This window comes from Micromys minutus (assembly GCF_963924665.1).
Source record: "Micromys minutus genome assembly, chromosome: 14".
Taxonomy (NCBI): Eukaryota; Metazoa; Chordata; class Mammalia; order Rodentia; family Muridae; genus Micromys; species Micromys minutus.
Genome location: NC_137983.1, coordinates 51,563,554 through 51,582,842, shown reverse-complemented (window position 1 = coordinate 51,582,842; position 19,289 = coordinate 51,563,554). Strand labels below are relative to the sequence as shown.

Below are 19,289 nucleotides of genomic sequence, written 5' to 3'. Positions count from 1 at the left end.
CCAGGGCTCCCAAAGGGAATCTCTTGCAGCTCCCAGACAGGAATGACTGTGGGGGAGAATCTCTATTCTCAAAACATGGTGACCCTCGAAAGAGAGAGGACAGCTCGGATCCATCCACTGCAGGTGCAATCCAAGTGTACCAAGAACACAGGGTTTTCACTTCCTCTACTGCAGGCTGGGTGCACGCTCATTTGAGCTCACAGGGAAACACACACATGTGAAAGCATGGTCTGCACACATATGTGCATGAACACAATGGGGCTGGGTAAGGGGATGAGGCACAGGGCTCACTTTAGGGGTCCTCTTCAGGGAAGGTACACAGACTCTCTGAGGAGGGGCTCACATTTCCCCAACCCTCCTGTGTACAGTGACTCCCTGGAACACCTGATTAATGATGGCCGCCGATGAAGTAACTCGGTCTACATTCAGACAGTGACCAACATGTATCCTAGGCTAAGAATCAGAGAAGGAAGTAGCCCTGGTGGCTGCGGCATGGGTACCTTGGCAGGTCTTCTCCTGGGAGCTGTACGCATATCCCTTGTCACAGAGGCAGGAGTAGGAGCCCGGCAGGTTCTTGCAGCGCGCGTCCCCACAGGTGTCTGAATCTGTGCATTCGTCTATATCTGCAAACAAAGCCCGCCAGGCCGAGGCCGTACAGGTCGGTCTTGGACAGCTGCAGCAGCCACTGGGGCTGGGGGTTGGTGAGAACAGCCCCAGGACAGGAGGGTAGAGAACAGGAGGTAGGCACAATGCCTTCACTGCGGGTGTCAATTGATGGTGGGCCTAGGGACCACATGCTGGTCACCCCACATTAGGTATACTGTATATGTCATTGCTCAGGATCCACAATGCAACCTGCTACTGAAGCGTGGGAGCTATGTTCCTTAGCCAAGGGACGAGAGCCTCGAGAATACTGCTGTTTCTTGAATGAGGACAGAGGAGGGGAGGGCTATACATTCCCAAATGCATCTCCTGTATCTGACGCATAGTTACGAGGACACAGTGACTGAGAGTTCTTCAACAACCATACCTCCTAAGAGTAATCTTTGGGACTGTCAGAGGTGAACTCTGCAGAAGATAAAAATAAAACCGTTTTTTCTTTTCCAAGTTGGGTGAGGGAAAGAGTCATTTGATGATATTTGTGTTGCCCCCACCCTCTGCGTCCATCTGGACCACCCACAAAGGTTGTTGTGGCCCGGTCCTAGTGAGCCTCAGTGACTCCGATACTCTGGGTCCCTCTGTGTTGGAGTGTCATTTCTCTATGCCCTAAATCAATACAGGGATAAAACATGGACGTCTGAGATGATTTTCTGGGTGTCCTCAGGTCCCATGATCTGGACTGAATGGAAATGGAACCACACAGTGGGGACGTCCCATCCGCTTCTGTGTTCTTGGGGGTAGGGTAGAGGGAGTCTGTGCTGGGAGGAGCTGGGAGGTATGGCAGGTGCACAGGGGTCCTGGGGCCTGTCGCCTTGTGAGTTCCCTGCAGTCACATGCAGGGGCCTAGGCCTTGTGACTACAGAGGCCGTTGAGAGGCTCGTGGTTTGGAAGGTGCCTTGGAAGCACACGTGTGGATGGGCACCTCCAGTTCTTGCCCTTGCTCTCAGGTCTAGGAACCATGTACATGATGACGGACTGTTCTCTCCAAAGGACACTCAGCCCCTCCCCAGGCGAGGAGTAAGTGCATAGCCAGGACCTTACCTTGGCAGCTCTTGTTGTTTGATGCAAGCGAGAAGCCGCTGTGGCAGGCACATTGGAAGCTTCCTGGTTTGTTGTGGCAGACCTGGCTGCAGCCCCCATTCTCCTGGCTGCATTCATTGACATCTGGGCGTGAGGAAAGAGTGAGGGGCTCCTACCCGGGTACTTCCCTGCTGGCCTCATGGTGAATATGGCAGACCATGGGAGGGCCAGAGAGACACAAACTGCTGGCTGGTGGGGAAAGCCATAGACTTGGTTTTAACGGTCCCTAGGTGCACAAGGGCACAGGGTGAAAGGCAAAGGGACCCTCCAATCAGTGCCCAGCAGTCATGAGACCTATATACTAGACTGGCACCCTGAACAGATCAATCCAGATGACCTGAGAACACAGCATAAGCTAGGCAGGCTCTGATATCTTGTTTGCAGCTTTACCTAATGCCTCACACCTGCACCGGAATAAATCAAGGTGGAGCCCATCTGGGGTGCTAAGAGCCATGCAGTATTTCCTTCACTCTAATCCTGGTCCCCCAAATTGCTCTCCGGATGAACCTCAGGGATGCTGTATTCAGGAGGTTTTCAGGCAGAGCCCTCCAACCCTAGACCTGCAAAGGTTTCCCGAGAACAGACCATAGGGATGGCTGAGCTCACAGTCTTGGGTAGGGGGTGAGGAGTGTGTGGACTCACCTTTGTCACAGCGTCGGCCTTCCCAGCCAGCTTTGCACTGGCAGAAGAAGTTGCCCATTAAGTCTTGGCACTTTAGAGTACCCTTCTTATCACAAGGGAATGGGGTGCATTGGTCTGGCAAGTCTGAGTTGGAGGATACAGAAAAGAAAACCAATCAGGATATCTCTGAAAGCCCCACTGCTCCATATAGTTGGGGGTGTTCAGAGCCTCTGGTTGGGGCCCCAGTGGAGCTCCTAGGGGTTCCAAAGCAGGCTAAGTTGTGATGGAGGGTCCCCACCTTGGGACAGAAACAAGTGTGGGAAACTTTAAAGGCCCTGGGACCAGTTCCAGCAATGCCACCCAAGTCCACTGGGAGGGGATGACTACCACTGGGCCATGCAAAATAGAACTGCTCAGGCCTCCCAGGAAACAGGTCGCCAAGATCCCCTAGAAGGACTTGGGCATATCCTTTCCACAGCACTGATGGAGCCCACTGCATGGGCCGGAGGCTCCACTGCCAAACACACAGGATCTCAGCACCGAGGCATCCTGTCAGGTGTGCAGTGGCCAGTCACACAAGACACAGGGGTGACTGAGTCACATAGCTTCAGCCTTTAGCCTGCAGTTAAGACCTTCCAATGCCACTGTCCTCCATAGAATGTTAGGGACATGCCTGAGACCTCCAGGCACAGCCTGAACCATGCCTCACGTGGGGGTGGGGGCAGAAAAGCTCAGTGTGTGCTTCAACCCCAAGGTTGGGAAGTCACAGAGTCATTAGATCCTGTTCTCAAAGAAAGCCTTCCAGAGGTTGAGCAGATGTGGACATGACCCAGGGAATAGGAACCTGGGCCCTTCGCCCTGCTCCTTCAGAAAGATCTAGTCTGCCTGGATGGGTGGGTGGGCGTGGCTCCTGTCTACCAACAGTTAGCTAAGTGTGGAAGCAGCGGACCTCAACCTTCCTCATGCTGCGACTCTCTGTGTTGTGGTGCCCCCTGACCATAACATTATTTTCGTTGCTACCTTTAGGACTGTAATTTTGCTTCTGTTATGAGTCATAAAATAAATCCTAAGTTTTTTCAGTGATCGGAGGTGACCCCTGTAAAAGGGTCATTCACCCTCAAAGGTCATGACCTACAAGTGGAGAACTGCTGTTCTAGAGGGTCTAGGGAAACAAGGGGTGTCAGATCCTGACTCTCTCAAGGGGTGCCCCTGCCTAGCCCCAATCAGGGTCCACACTGGCCTCCCATTTGGGCTGGCATTCCTTCACCCAGAGGTATTCTGACACCTGTTAAACATCGTAATGATCCTCGATTCCTTCTCCTCGATGTATGCATACTCTACTGCCCGACCAAAGACTGGCTCTAAAGTTTCACTAGCAGAAGATATAAAGCAAGGCTGACTCCAGATAGCACATGGAGAGCTGATTGGATGAGGGGTAACCAAGCCCATTTCCCTCCTGACCTGAAGGGCATGGTCAGCATCAGCTGGCCATCCAGGTCCCTGCTGGGTCTGCATCCAGAAGGCAGGAGCCATGTGACCCAGCATAGCTGTACTTGTATTTTCCCCATCAGCTCACGCCTCACACTGGCAGGCGATGCTACACTCTACCTGGTATCTAACAGGGCTGGGTGGACTCTCTGCAGTCCGTGAAAAGATGAGACCTGAGTGCTGAGGAAGCCTGAGCTATATCCCTCTTTGAGGAAGTGGCCTTGAGATGCACACTAGGCCATCCTCTGCTTTCAGTTGGTGAGCAGTCATTTGGAAAGTCAGGACGATTCACATCCCTGACTTTGATTCCTGGTATCGGCTCTTGGGCATCCATGGCCTGTTTGCTGCCAGTGTAGGTCTGAAGCCAGAGTTTGTTCCTTCTTGAGTTACAGGAAACAGTTTTAGGCCAAGCCAGAGGGAACTGGAAACACTGGCCACTGTCTCCTGGAGGTCATCCTAGCAGGTTGCCAAAAGTCTTCCAGGTCACCCACACCAGTGTTTGCTCCAGTCCTGGGGGCCCTCCCCACAGGAGTTCCCTTGCTTCCCACACCTAAACTCTAGACGAAGAAGGCTCTTGTTGCCTAGCAGAGTCAGGGGAGTACCAGGCATAAGATAAGGCAGGGGCCAACCTCTGGATTTCTCAGATGCATGCAGGAGCTCATCCAGGCTTTTCAGGTCAGCATCACTGCTGGCAGCCCTCCCCTGTCCTGGGCCAGCTGGGCTGGGTGCCGAGCCCAGGGCAGGCCTGGGAAGCAAGTCTAGGCTTCTCGGGGAAGCTCTGAGATCTGATTTTCCCTACTGTGGCCCTTCCACGTTTACATCCAAAGTCTGCTGGGTTTGCACAAATTACAGCCAGCAGCGTGCCTGCGAGTCTTCAGCTATTTTTTTTTTTTTAATTTCTTCAGAGTGGTTATTGGAAGATCATTAAAAAATGTCATTTTTCCTTAAGCACGTAAGGGCTGGGTAAAGTCAAGAGTCGCCTGTAAGTGAGGGGCCAGGACTGGAGGGCCTTGCTTGTTCCACAACTGCCGTGGACTTGAGGAGCCCACCTGAAGCCAGGACGCTGTGTCCGGCTCACTTAAGTGTTTGGTTGGAGGCTCAAATTTATTTCTAAAGTTTACACTGGCAAATTTGGCATGAGGGCTGGTTAACTTGGCCAAGAAAGCTACATCTACCCATTGCAAAATCTGTCCTTAGGCTGAGGGATGACACAGTGCCAACTTCCAATGGAGTAATATTTTTAAGAGAGTCCCCCAACACAGAGCCAATGCCAAAACCCTTGTCCCTCTGTCCCTAGAGAAATACCACCCACAACATGTCATTTCTTTTCCTGTTGGAAATTTACCAAGTCCAATGTTTGACCCTTGGCAGGTGCCCAGCACTTCTCCACAGACACATTCCAGAACGGTGAAAGAGTGGACATTGTTTTGCAGGCACTGAGGGAGCCCTCCTAGCTTTCCACAGGCAAGTTGCTATTCTTAGTTAACAGTCTATCCTGGTCCTTTGTGTGGCTGTGGGTGGAGTGTGAAGTGTGAGCTGGCTCACCGGGTGGCAAGTTAGGACCTGGGTAGTCACCCTGCCCAATCCAGGCCCTTTGTTCTGGGCCCAGTAAGGGACCCAGGCCCCTGGAAAACCTGGTGACCTGACTTACCTATCACTGCCTGACGTCTGTCCGAGGATCCCACTGGCCATGGCAGGGAACCAGGAGTGGCTTATGAGAAAGGAATGGAATGGAGGCCAGTGCTCTTCCCGGCATGAGTGGGCAGAGTCCATGCTTAGACTATGGCTTCTCCCTGTCACTCTAGTTGCTGTTGGCATGGTGACCAGCCCAAATGAGGTGAGGAGATGGGTTCCCCAGAAGACCTGCTATGGCCAAGGTTTGCCTAGGGCTAGGTCTAAGCTCTCTAGAAAATGCCAGAACGGCGCCTGCAAAAACGTTTGCTTTAATTTTTTTTTTCTTTTTAACAAAAGATGGGTAACCAGAGAACTCAGGCTATGACACGCCGTGGACAGCAAGGTAAGGGGCCGGGTACAAAGGGTAGCAGCCTGCTGGCGGGGCTTGGCCTTGGCCCTATCTTCCCGTGCCTCAACAGAAGGGATATGCAGGGCATTGGGCATTTTATACAGCCCACAGAGGGGCGTGAACAATGACAGTTCAGGTGGGTGCTCACGGGACCCACCATGAGGAACAGAGCCAGGCAGGAGGCAGTGTTGTGGTAGCCCGCATCTGGCAAATGAATTTAACATATTTGGCACCAGCAGGCATAGGAGGTTTTCTCCTCTATTAAGCTCAAGCTCTGGAAGTATAATTCCATCCTCTTCTTCCAGGCCACCTCCCACCAAAGGAGCAGAATAGCAAGCCCCCACCCACCCACCAGAGGGTGTCATTGCAATCCAAAACATTTTGAGGGTCTGAAACCACAATCCTAGCCACCAACCAAAGCAATAGAATTTGCTCAGAGTGTTGGAGGGCAAGGGTGAACATCTGGGAACAATAATTTCATATGTATCAACAAATTAGAAAAGTCTAAGGAAAGAAATAACCATCCTTGGGCGGGGGGAGGATTATGGGAGGGGCTTACTGGGAGGAGGGGGGCAGTGAGTGGGATGTAAGGTGACTAAGTAAATAAATAAATTAATTAAAAATTTTGTCTCTGACCTTTCTTATGAACCAGAACTGGGGACAGATGCACAGGAAATTATTGTAGCTAGTGATAACAGAAACAAACCCCTAAAGCTGGTCAGGCAACTTGCCTTAAGCTGAGCCAAGGCAGCTGACATCTGATGGGGATGTGATTGTATTTGTCCGGGAAGGGACTCCAACTGGAGTAGTTGAAGATGGGGGTGACACAGGTATGCAAAAGCCACTTCTGCATTTCTAGGTGCAGGGAGAGAGCTGAAAGAGGTCTTGCCCGAATGACATGTGGTAGAGATACGCTTTACACCCTATGGACTACGTAAACCCCTATAAGATATACATCTATTGTTCATTAGAAACAAAACCAAGATGTGTTTACTTTCCTAAAACGAAAGTTAAGAGTGAAAGAAGCTGAGTGGGAAAGTCGGGCAGCTTCTCATTGGGCAGCTTTATCCCAACCGTGACTGAGCCCTAGCTGCCCAGGATGTGCTTCGAGTGAGGCAGGAGAGCACACTTACTCTTAACGCACGTGGCGAAATCTGGGTTTTTATCTTCAGGTCTGCCATATTTCCTCATGCACTCTGCAAGAAACAGACAACACAGTCACTCTTTGTCCCTCTGGTGGAGCAGGCGCTCAAATCAGGGTCAGATGACACACTTTCTTTTCACCCTACACCATGGCTCTTCAGTGAGTCTAGCTGTCAGTATAGAGCACCTGGCAGGGCCAGCAGGAAGGTGTACCGGTGTGACAGAACACTGAGCCCAGGACTGGTGAGTGCTGGAACCTACCATCACATAGCCCATCAAGGGCTGCAGCGCAAGTGTGACTGTGGCCAAAGCTGAATTTCAAGATCATGACGGTCTGGGCAGGACTAAGGGTACTGTTCTTACTCTGAAGGCAGAAGCATTCCTAAGGCACCTTAACCCTAGAGGGCACTAAACCTGGCACACACGTGTGTTCTCCAAGAACATTGGAGCATATACCATACGTGGTGGCTATGTGTGCTTGTGTTCAGCCACTCTGTCTGGCCCTTCAAGGCCACTGTTGACTGCCCACGTGTGGGTAGAGAGTGTGGACAACTTAGGATGCAACTAGCTCCCTCTGCTTTGCCACTAGATGGCCCAAGGCTTCGGGCTGCTGCGGGGCCTCAGAGGACACTCTGAGTGAATGTGTATTGGGACATTAGTACAGCTCAATGAGAACTGCAAGGCCAACTGACCCATGGGAAATTGGTAAAGACCAATGGGCCAGGGTCAAGAGGAATGGCAAAGCTTTTGGGGGGTTCTGAAAATGAGTGTTTATGAACGATGGATCAGTAAGTGTAAAGAACTGTGCTTTCTTCCTCCCATGCCTACAGCCTGATATCTATAGAGACTTCCTACTGAGACTAGCCAGCCCCACCCCTGTGTTATATCTAATAAATACACTCAGGTTCTGGGTCGTAGTCTAGGTCTTAGAGAACCCATGCATCCCAGCTTGACTGTATTGTCTGTCCTTTCTTTATTCTCTTGTCTGCCCTAGCCAAGATCCTGGTACCAAACCCGAGGAGTCTCAGCAGGCTAGTCACTGGTCTCCTGTGCTGTTACCAGATAGAGATTATAAGCAGGCACCTGTGGAACAGAAGACCGGAAGAATATACTCTTCTTACAAGCAATATACATCTAAACAAACAGTGCTCAGTGGTGAATTTAGGGCTTCTTAAGAAAGCAAACTGACTGTCCACCAGACTAGAATCCTATTTTTTTCTTTCCTATAAGAGTGTATTGGAGCATGGTAGCGGTAATGCATGCCTTTAATCCCAGCACTCAAGTTTGAAGCCAGCCTGGTCTACAGAATGAGTTCCAGGACAGCCAAGGGCTACTCAGAGGAACCACATAGAAAAACAAACAAAGGGACTCATGACACTTTCCTTGCCTCTGTATGCCTGCTCCTGTGGCCAAGAGTATGCATGAGATCCATTCATCAAACTGTAAAAGCCTCCTGCAAGGTTCTATGTTTTAACCGATAACAGAGCAAATGTCGATGAATACACAACATACAAGCAAAATGACTTCTTGGTGTGTGTGTGTGTGTGTGTGTGTGTGTGTGTGTGTGTGTGTGCTCGCGTGCATGCACGAGGGAGGTACTCAATAATCTCGGAAGTACAGAGTCCTGAAACCAGTAAGTTGGGGGTTCTCAGTTAACCATACTTCCAGATGTGGGCAGGGTTTGGAGTCAACCAAAGAGATCTGCAAATCAGCAGCATTAGTCTGAGGCTCAGGCAACTTGGAATACAATGATGGCATAGGAAACAAGTACTGTTGACAGCTCTAACCTCCTGGTTCCCTTCTCCCGGGAGTGACATGAGTAATGGGATTTCCCCACGGAACAGGTACCTCGAGTATAGCACAACAAAACCACCGTAGTACCTTTAACTTACCTTGATATCTTGGGTAGAAATACTCCTGTGGGAAGAGAAGGAAGACAACCGTTAACCAGTACAGCCTGAGGTCTCTTGGAAAGGACTGTCACTGGTTAATCAAGCCTGGAGACAGGAACCTTGCACTGTGGTTCCCGAAAACTCAGGGTTTAGAAGCCAGTGTTCAGAAAGGATGTTGCGGAAAGAAGCCTAGGAACCAGAGGCCTCTGCTGACTCAGCATCTGCAGGATGACTGCAGAATATGACTGTGATGTTACTGTCAGGAAGAGGCAAATCCGTGTCACCTATACCTAATGAAAGGGACTCTCTGTGAGCCCAGTTTCAGTCCAAGGACAGAGAGTTCTTGTCTCAGTTAGGGTTTCCATTTCTGTGATAAAACACCACGACCAAAAACAAGTTGGGGAGGAGAGGAAGTTTTTGGCTTACATGTCTGTGTTACTGTTCACCATCAAAGGAAGCCAGGACAGGACAGGAAGCTGGAGGTAGGAGCTGATGCAGAGGCTATGGTGGGGTGTTATTTGCTGACTTGCTCAACCTACTTTCTTATAGCACCCAGAACCACCAGCTACCGAAATAGGGTGGCCCCTCCACCATAGATCACTAATTAAGAAAATGCACTAGCCCTGCCTATAGCCCGGTCTTATGGAGGCATTTTCTTAATTGAGGGTCTCTCCTCTCTGACAGCTGTAGCTTGTGTCAAGTTGACATAAAACTACCCAGCACAATTGACCCCTTGTCAATCTGACACACAACACATCACATTAAGCCTCAACCTTTTCTTTCTCCTTTATCCCCAAGATCTCACACTAAAAACATCAGTAGCTTTAAAAGTCCCACAGTACTTACAAATCAAAAGACATTATAAGTTCAGTCCCTTTAAAATAGCCAGACTCTTAAAAATACAAAAATGTTTGACATTTCTCAACTGTGGGCTCCTCCAAAGGGCTTAGGTCACTTCTCTGGCTCTGCCCTTTGCAGCACATTGTCTAAGCTCCTGCTGGCTCCTCTCCACCACTGCTGCTGTTCTTGGTGGTCATCCCGTGGTACCGGCATCTCCCAAATGCTGGGTTTTCCTCTGCAACTCGTCTTCATTGTCTCCATCAGCCTCTCCTGTGCTCGCTTCAGAAACACTAACTCTGCCACACACTGCCCAGCCTCAGCTCCTCTCCATGACCCCTCTGAGCCTTCAAAACCAGTATCACCTGTTGCCTCTTACAATACCAAGGTCAGCTGCCAGCACAGGGCACAAACTTGGCCATATCCGGAACAAAGCTTCTGTGTGCTGACTGAGGAAACGCTTTCCAGAAGATTTCACCTCAACGATGCTGGTTTCTGCTCAATCACTGTTGATTTCTCAGCTCCAGCTGACCAGCATCGAGAGAGGACCCCCAGCAAAGCAATGTTTCACAACAGTGGTTCTGGTATCTTGTTACCACAGCTGATTCCTCAGCCCCAGCTAACCAGAACCGAAGAATCTAATTCAAAAGAAGAAATGGCCCCAGTGGAGCCTTTAAACTTCCCTCTGAAGCGTCACAAGCCAGATCTCTGTTGTCTGCACTGTGCTCAACGTTTTTATCTTCCAAGCTCCCACAGAACAACTCACTGAGCCTCAACACTCAATGGCCTTCCTAGTCCAAAGTTCTTCCACACTCCACCCCAAAACACATGGTCAAGTCTGTCATTGCGATACCCCACAATCCTGGTAACAATTTCTGTCTTAGTCAGGGTTTCTACTGTGGTGATGAAATACCATCACCAAAAGCAACTTGGGAAGGAAAAGGGTTTGTTTGGCTTACACTTCCATATCACTGTTCATCACTGAAGGAAGCCAGGACAGGAACTCAAACAGGACAGGAACCTGGAAGCAGGAGCTGACATAGAGGCCATGGAGGGGTGCTGCTTACTGGCTTGCTCCTCATGGCTTGCTCAGCCTATCTTCTCATAGAACCCAGGGTGACCCACCCTGTGATGGCTCCACCCACAGTGGGCTAGGCCCTTCCACATTAATTGCTAAGTAAGAAAATGCCCTACAAGCCAACCCAATCTTATGGAGGAATTTTCTTAATTAAGGGTCCCTCCTCTCAGATGACTCTAGTTTGGGTCAAGTTGACATAGAACCATCCAGCACAGCTCTCTTCATCCTTAGATGTCCCCTGTCATTGGCTTTAATACAATATCTTGGTAAAACAAATTATCTGATTGAGGCATAAAGCTGTTCACAAGAGCTCTGTATCCCCACGCTGTACAGTGTATACAAGACCTCTGGCTGTTTGGGGCCAGTGAACAGATGACTAGAAGCCTGTTCAGGAATGTTGTAAGCGGCAGGCAGCTGGACAGGCCAATGCCACAGACTCCCAGCAGAGCGCACACCTCACCTGCAATGTGACAGATGTCCCTGTTTGTCTTCTCCCACCTCTCTCACCGATGAGGGGCTATGTGGATGAGAACAGGGGTAATAGGAATGGAGCACGTGGGAAGAAGGTCCCCATGGCTAGGGGGTGATAAGGCACTTTCCTACAGTTTTAGAAAGAATATCCAGAAGGAACTTAGATGAGCAGATGCCCTTCATGTCACAGAGCCAAGTGTGGGGATGCATCCAGCGGGCGTGAGTTTGTGTGCTCACTGTGTACATGAGGAAGAGCCTTTTACAGCCATGCATGCGGAAAGGCCAAAGGTAACAGAGCACTGCCCAGTAGTACTGCTGTAAGTCTGACTCGGGGCCAGCACAGGGTAACTTTTCTCCCGGAAGGATACACACCCAGATCAGAAGGAACCAGTGGCCTCTGCAGCTTCCGAGAGTGACATAACTCAGAACTGATCTCCCTGTCCCCCTGCACAGGACCAGGCAGGATGGTGCCTAGGACTTGCAGCTATTAATCCTTCTTCCTGGCCACCTTGGAGGACCTCCCCAGTCAGGCCGCAGCCTGGTAGCTTCAGTGGCTGAAGGCAGCTCATGCTCCAAAGACAAAACTCAAACGAGGATAATGTGGGACACATGCATTATCAAGATGGAGAAGCATCTGAGCCCAAAGTGGGGTGCCAGGGAGCTGACATCACTCTCTGTAATTGCAGAAAGGATACCCCAACTGCCAGCCCATGCCACACAACCAGGAAGGTTCTAGACTATTCTGCACAGTGGCTGCCACCTGTAGAACACCATCATCACCTGTATCTGTAAGTCCACTCAGAGTCTTAGAGGCCAAGGCCTCTGCCTAGCAGAAGTGAAGCAATGGACTAAAATCTGGGCTTTCAGGCCTACTTCTGGCTTTTTCATAGAGTTGGGGGAACATGTTACACAGCATCCTTGTCAAGGGAGCATGTTGTGTCATTTTTGACTTCTCATCATTACACGGGCCTCACAGATGTAGTCAAGACCACCATAAAACTTGCTTCCACAGGTAGCACCAGGCCCTACAGAATGTTCACACTCATGCCTTGGCCCTATGGATATTAACTCCCATAGGCCATGGGTATACATCTGGGGTACTACTTTTATAGACAGGCTTCATGGGGTGTCCTCTCCCAGTGAGCCCAGCATCAGGTGCTCAGAGTGGAGTCAACGAATGTTCTACCTTACCAGCTCTGCACACAGTGTTACAGCGTGAAGAATGTAAACAGTAGTGCTCACCTGAATTTGGGGAACATTCTAAGCACAGACAGGAAGGCATAGTTGCAGGGGAAAACTTTGAAATTCTGGGGGGATCCCCGCTGAGCCTCTAAAGGTAGAAAAACTAAGCAATTCTGCAACAAGTGGTGTTGGCTCTGAAGTGGTTCCATCAGCCTATGACCATCCATGATGAGCAAAGAGCCCGGAGAGGTGGGAGCCTGCTGGCTAATCCCCCTCAGAACAGAGTCTGTACGTATAGAGCCTGCTCCTAGGCAGGTTGGAGGGTCCTGTGGAAATGTGGGCATCAGCACTAAACTAGAATCCAGGTAGGTCTTAGCACACTTTTTGTTTTCAAATGTATTCTTATGTTCATGCAGCTCACAGGAAGATAATTGGTGTTTCAGTTTCTTCTCTACCATCTTCTAGAAAAACTCCTTGGAAATATAAACAAACAAACAAACAAACAAAAAAAAACAACCCCCCCCCAGAAAACCAAAAATCAAAACAAAACAAAAACCCTCAAACCCCTAAAACCAAACCCAAAACAAACAAACAAACAAACAACAACAACGAAAGCCCAAACTTTATATTCTGTTAAGGTGAAATCCGAAGAAGTGCATGCACTGAAGTGCTAGCTTCACTATGTGACTGCCTGAGGTAAAGCCTAGCAGAGCTGCAGCTGTCATCTGAGCTCGGCTAGTAGCCCCTGCGCATCCAGGAAGCGTGTGCCTAGCCAAGGGTCACTGGGTGCGACCTGGGAGGGGCTGGTTTGCTGAGTGTGGAGCCCTTCACTTTACCTCTTTCCCAAACATCTTTGCCCCTGTAGACACCTGGCAGTATTGTCTACAGCATTGCAGTATCCATAGCTACGATATGTATCCATAAACCCCAGGGCTTGCCTTCTCCCCAAGCTCACCTCCAGGCCCCCAGGTGGCTAGCCCTGTCTCCTGACCCATTAGCTAGGCTCAAGCCTATGCCAGGCAAGCTCTGAAGAGTGACAGGCAGTTTGGCTATGGCTTGGTGACCCTGGATGGCAGTACCGTACCCTCGAGGTCTGTAGTAGCAAAAGCCATAAAGAAATTGGGAAGATGGAAGGGAAAGTGAGGATGAAATGTGTGCTTATGTGTGTATGTGTGGGTACATGTGTGTCTGTGTAGGCACAGGAATATGTATGTACACGTGTTGGAGGCATGTGACTAGGCAGAGTATTTCACCCTTCTCTGCCGTGAATCTAAATTCCAAGTCTCAGAGTGTCTCTTTTCCTGCTAAGACACCCCTTCCTTATTCTTTCCTCCCACACTGGGCCTCTGTCCCTGCAGTCTAGTATCCTAAGAGGAAACAAGGAATAGGAGGGGGTGGGAGATGTTTCGCCTCTCCTGGAACTGGCTTTTTCCAAGATGTTCCTGGAAAGCCCACCATCTCAGGAAAAATGTCCTTAGTGGGTAGACATGGTTTAAACATGGTCACCTAGGTCCCATGTCCTTAGAACTAACAGTGCCCCAAAGTCCCATGAGAGTTCAGCAGCAGCAGCAGCAGCAGCAGCAGAAGCAGCAGCAAAGGGTCTGGGACAGGAAGGGATAATGAATTAGAGCGGAAAGATAGTCAGGGAGGGAGGGGCAGAGGGTTAGTCAGCTCCCTAAGTATTAATCCTCACAGCCAGCCAACCCACTTTGTAAATACTGCACTTTGCATCTTAAATTTTAAAAAGAAGGTGCCAATCAGCAACAGGGCCTGAGGTTTTCCTCCCTGTGGGTAAGGTTCAAAGTATGGGGCAGAAGCTCCAGCTGGGGTTAGTTTCTTGATTACAAGCATCCAGTGGCCTTCAAGGATTAGGAACAGTACTGATGAGATTCTGAGAAGGACCAAACCTGGGGCAGGGCTACAGCCTCAGGGCCTCTCAGAATCAGCAACTGGGACAGGGAACCCAGCCAGTGGGAAGGAAGTGCCCGGAAGGGACAGTAACAATAAAAAGGGAAACCAGATAACAGAGAGGCTGTTGGGGAGAGAAGGGACAGAGAGATTAGAAATGGCCAGGGCTGCCACCACAGGGGAGCCGCCACTAAGGAATGTGGGTGGAGGCACACAGCCACTGTGTGGAGGGATTTCCTCTCTGTAAAAGTCAGTGAGAAGCTACCAGTGTCTGTGAAGAGCCCTCTGCTCACTGGAGGGCCCAGGCCAGGTTCGGACATTTTATTCCCAGTGTCACAAGAAATGCTAACTGAACAGAGCTAGACTCTTCCAGACACAGTGAGAAAACAAAACAAACAACCTCGTGGTTCATCACGTGGAGTCGGCCTGTTTCCAGTTGTCTAGGCCCACCCAGTATGGAAGGCAGATACGCACTCTCATCCCCTCTCTCGGGGCCCTTCAATGAAGAGCAGAGATCAGGAGCCACGGGTGTGCAGGTGTGCGGACTACAGTTGGCTGGGCCGTCACTAGGAGCCACAGGAGGCTGGCCAGCACAGTAGGTCCACAACAGCAGGAAACACAGCAGGATTTTAACAAGTACTGAGAGCTTTCACAAAAGACCACCCACAAGAGGACTTGGATGGAGGCACCTCTATTTTGGGTCCGTGTGTTTTCTTTTAGGCTACCTTTTTTTTTTTTTTTTTTTTTTTTTTTTTTAAACATGTAGGCATGCTAATCCCTAGAGCACTGTCTACATAAAACTGGAGACACATATCCATCTCAACCCTCTGCAAGGTTGACCACACAAAGATAAGCAGATAAGAAGGATCTGTTAACATTTTGTCTTGTGTCCCAGATCCCCAAGGGAAGTTAACGGTCTCAAGGAACAACAGAGTCTTGGAGATCACTGAGAACCCGCACTCCCGAGGACCCCTTCTCCCGAGGACCCCTTCTAGTCACTTTGCAGAACCAGAACTCAGACAGCCTCAGCCAGACCACACTTGACGAGCCTCGTTTAACCGCACATCTCATGCCCACTCCTTCTTCTATTTAAATTTAAAGCTCATCCCAAAGACAACCCCGAAGCCACTGGACCTCTTGTCCCTTTTCTCAGAGTGCACTGACTATACCTCTGCTCTCTGCTTCTCACTATTTCTAGTCTCTATGGATAGAGTTGCCTATGTAGCTAACCCTAGATCTTTGGGATTCCCAGACCTGGCCCTTTTACCCTAAAATTTCACTCACAAGATCAGCCTCTATGTGTGGATTCTTCCTGGCCTGGTTAGGATTCACTATGACCATTGTGAGAATCTGGCCTGGTAAGTGATCTGCAGAGTACTGCTTCCTTGTCATAAACAACAGGGCAGGTGAGCCCAAGCCACACCCCTGTCAAGACCGTCTCGTGAGCCTCCTTCAATACAAGAAATGAGCTAAACTTCAAGGCCAGGAAAACTGAGCTGGTATTTTGGTAGGAACGTAGGCCTCTTCCCACTCTCCCTTCTGAGGCTATGAAGGTGACTGGTGCTTGCATGTCCACTGGCGCAGGTCTTAGGTCTCCCCAGGGGTGTGGAGTAAGAGAGCCTCCAGCCATAGGTCCCTGCAGTGGAATATCAGGACCCTTGGCACTCCCCCTTCCTGAGGCTTGCCCAGTATCCCAGAAGGCTGAAGCAACAGAAGAAAAGCAGCTAGCAGCGAGATCAAGGTGGCAGCAGGTAGGAAAAAGCTCTAATTTGGAATTCTGCAAGGTGAGGTGCAGGCCGGACGCCAGGGTTAACAGTTTCCATACTGCAGGCAAGAGGCACAGGTCAGCATTCAAGCTAGCTCGTGAGAGGAAAGCCCATGTGTCAGGGTATAGGGGTTGCAAAGGAGACAGTTCTAGATAGGTCTAATGGGAACGGGTGTCTGCCAAGTCCTGAAGGAGACAGGCTGTGACAGGACCAGAGGGGGACTGCCCTTTTAAGCTTTAAAGCCTAGAGTTTCACCCAAATGCTGACAGAAAGGGAAAAGCCTTCCATGGCCTGAAGAGAAGTTATTTGAAGGAGGCGGGGGTCCTGATGACATTATTCCTTTTTATGTCTTCATTTCACACCTTTACAGATAAAATTATAATTAAAACACACAAGCAATTAAAAGCAGAGGGACTTGACTCAAAGATCAGCTCCATGTCCAGGCAGCCAGGAGGGGCCAGCTTGGGCCTGTCTGCCCTGGCAGGCAGGCTGCAGAGGGGCGGGACTCCACAGTTGGGTGGTGGCTTTGCTGCTCTCAACTCTTGTCACTACAAGCCCTGTCCACACTGAATGGCAGAGTGCTTCATGGGAGGGTGGAGCTGTAATGAACAGAACCAGTCACCTGAGTCCACAGCCCAGGTGACCAAGGACTGGGACTAGCCCTAAAATGTCAATAGCAGAACTCACCGGGTCGAGAGGCATCATCATCAAAACAGGGAATCAGCAGCAAGAGTATAAAAAGATCAGTGCCATGTTGGGGGGGGGGGGAGTGGAGTAGGATGGGGCAAAGGGGTGGGGAGTGGAGGTTAGGGGCGGGGCACAGCTTGTCACCTGGTTTTGGCTTCCACACTGGGTAACAGTGCCAAAGCAGCTATGGTGACACTCAACAGCTGTAGCACCGGTATCAGAAAAGCAGCTTTGACAGGGATTGTCCCGTCAGCTGATTAGACACAAGTCAAAGCAAAGGCCTGAATGGCTCACACAGATCCATCCTCACATCACGTGATCCTTACTTCATCCCAGAAGAATTCTTTGAAAGTCAAAAGCTAGTGGAATCCAAATTTGTGAAACTATACCGATTGGGCAGGTGATGGGGGTGGGGGTGGGGAGGGGAAGGGGACTCTGCATCGCTATGGAGACCTGTGTGCTAGTCCAGATCTTAACCTCAGGCATTCCCAAAGCTGGTGTGTGTTCCCCTCATGAATCCACTCAACCCTCACACGAACCTTCTGTGGAGAGTCCTGTGCACACATAGGCTGCTGGCCGCAGTTGGCCGTATGCCTGCTCCATTCCCCAAGGACATTATTAATAGAAGTTTGTCCTGAGCCAGCACAGCCCTTGCTGAGGCAGGTGCCGGCCCTTCCTCACGCTGCTCTCCACCCGCCTGCCCGTGTGCATGTTCTTTGCACAATTCCAGCCGTTGTATTTTTGGACCTGCTGCAGCAAGCAATTCCAGTCTTGAGATCTTTCAATTCCTCTTTCAGGAAAACCCTGGGTCCCTCTGGAGGAAGACCAAAGCGGAGCTCCACCCCTCACCTCCAATTCAATTAAGGGACCCGCAACCTTAGGAAGCCTTTGAGTTTCAAATCACTGTGATCCCCCACCCCCCATGGCTTTCTTTTCCGGGGATAGGGGAAGGACTTCTTTCAGAGTCTATTGAAGGGATCTCAGCGGAGCCCCCTTAAAGGCAAGTCTTCTGCTCCTGAAAAGGAGAGGACCTGGGGTCGTCTGAGGAACTGGGGCTCAAGACTGGAGAAGTGCAAGGGGGTGGGGACAAGGCTCAGTGTCTAAGAGTTCTGGGGTGTGCGTGGTAGCACGGTCTACAAGAGAACCCTTAAACCTCCAGAAAGGAGGTTTGGGATTCCACAGTCCCCGGGTCCCTGGACCTGCCACAGGGTGGGAGTCGGAACTTGCGGCACCCAAAAGTATGGGTTCTGGGACTCACAGACCCCACCCCGAGACCTTGGCACCCACTCACCGTCTCGGGGTCGTTCTCGAACACCTCTCTGGCTTCCTCCTTGCTGCACACCTCCTCCACGCACTCCCGTTCCAGGTGGCCCTGCTTGGCCTCCTCGAAGACTTGGTAGGCACGGCGCTGCCTGGGCCGCAGGAACTGCGCCGCCTCGCGCGCCCGCAGCAGCACAGCTGCAGAAAGAAGGGTGTGCAGTCAACCTGTACCCACTCAGGGCTGGAAGGTCTGGGGTCGGGGATTCCGAGGACCATTGATGCCTGTGTGTCTGGGATGCTCCCCGTCCGTGGTGCCTAGAGCCCAGAGGTCCGGGCCAGGATGCCAAGGTGTCTGGGGGTACCCTGCATCAGGGTGCTACTGCGGGGTACAGCCTCCAGCCCCACACCAGTGGGTGGTGGGTTTGAGGGCCCCTGCGGTACTCACTTTGCGAAGACTCGGAGGCCAGCAGGAGCAGCAGAAGCGCAGTGCCCAGGGCAGCGGTGGGCCCGGGCGGTGGCGGCATGGCGAGGCCCGGACCAGGAGCCCGGGAGCCGGGAGCTTGCGGTCAGAGCACCCGGGAGGCTGAAGCGAGCCGCGGACGCCGCGGAACACGGGCTCCGGTCATCCTGGCCAAGCGGCGGTGAAGGTCACATCCCTGCGGCGGCAGCGCCGCACCCGGCGCTCGCTGCAGTTCTGGGCCGTGAAGGAGGCAGCGGGTGAGGGCGGGGCTTGGGGCAGGCGGGGTGGGGCCTAGGCCAAGTGGGGCGGAGCCTTTGGGGTGGGGCCGAGCTGGGTGAGGCAAGGCTGGCTGACTGGTTTGACTCTAGTATCTTCAAAATTTTACTGCCATTATGACCAAGAATGCAGTAAAATGAAAGGAGAACAAGATCTGGCGTCCTGCCTAGATACAATTTGACTGTTTTCTACCCTCCTCTGCAGACGACGATTTTTGGAATCTTCATTCTTGGGCACATTTTTAAAAAGCTGTAATATCCACTAAGGAAACAATAACGGAGGCCACACCCACTGGCATGGAGGTCCACAGTGCAAGATGCTATTCCCTCTGAAATCTGATTTCCAAAACCAGAGGCTGAAAGCAGCATTGTGTGTTTTTCAATACTAAAACTTCCTGGCTCTTGTCTCAGAGCACTTTGCAAGGTCATAGGCAAACACACACACACACACACACACA

At 51.0% G+C, this 19,289-nt stretch overlaps 1 protein-coding gene across 1 annotated transcript in view; it reads right to left on the bottom strand.

Annotated features, from left to right (window-relative positions):
* GAS6 (growth arrest specific 6) overlaps positions 1–18,788 on the bottom strand; it is a 28,952-nt gene extending 10,164 nt beyond the window's left edge. The window contains exons 1-7 of the mRNA XM_080928584.1: positions 18,542–18,788; positions 18,128–18,294; positions 8,908–8,932; positions 7,006–7,068; positions 2,383–2,505; positions 1,702–1,824; positions 501–623 (exon numbers count right to left, since the gene is read on the bottom strand). Of these exons, the coding sequence (XP_080784710.1) occupies positions 501–623; positions 1,702–1,824; positions 2,383–2,505; positions 7,006–7,068; positions 8,908–8,932; positions 18,128–18,294; positions 18,542–18,620 (703 nt within the window). The 5' untranslated portion in view covers positions 18,621–18,788. The remainder of the gene's footprint in view (positions 1–500; positions 624–1,701; positions 1,825–2,382; positions 2,506–7,005; positions 7,069–8,907; positions 8,933–18,127; positions 18,295–18,541) is intronic.
* Positions 18,789–19,289: the final 501 nt, after the last annotated feature.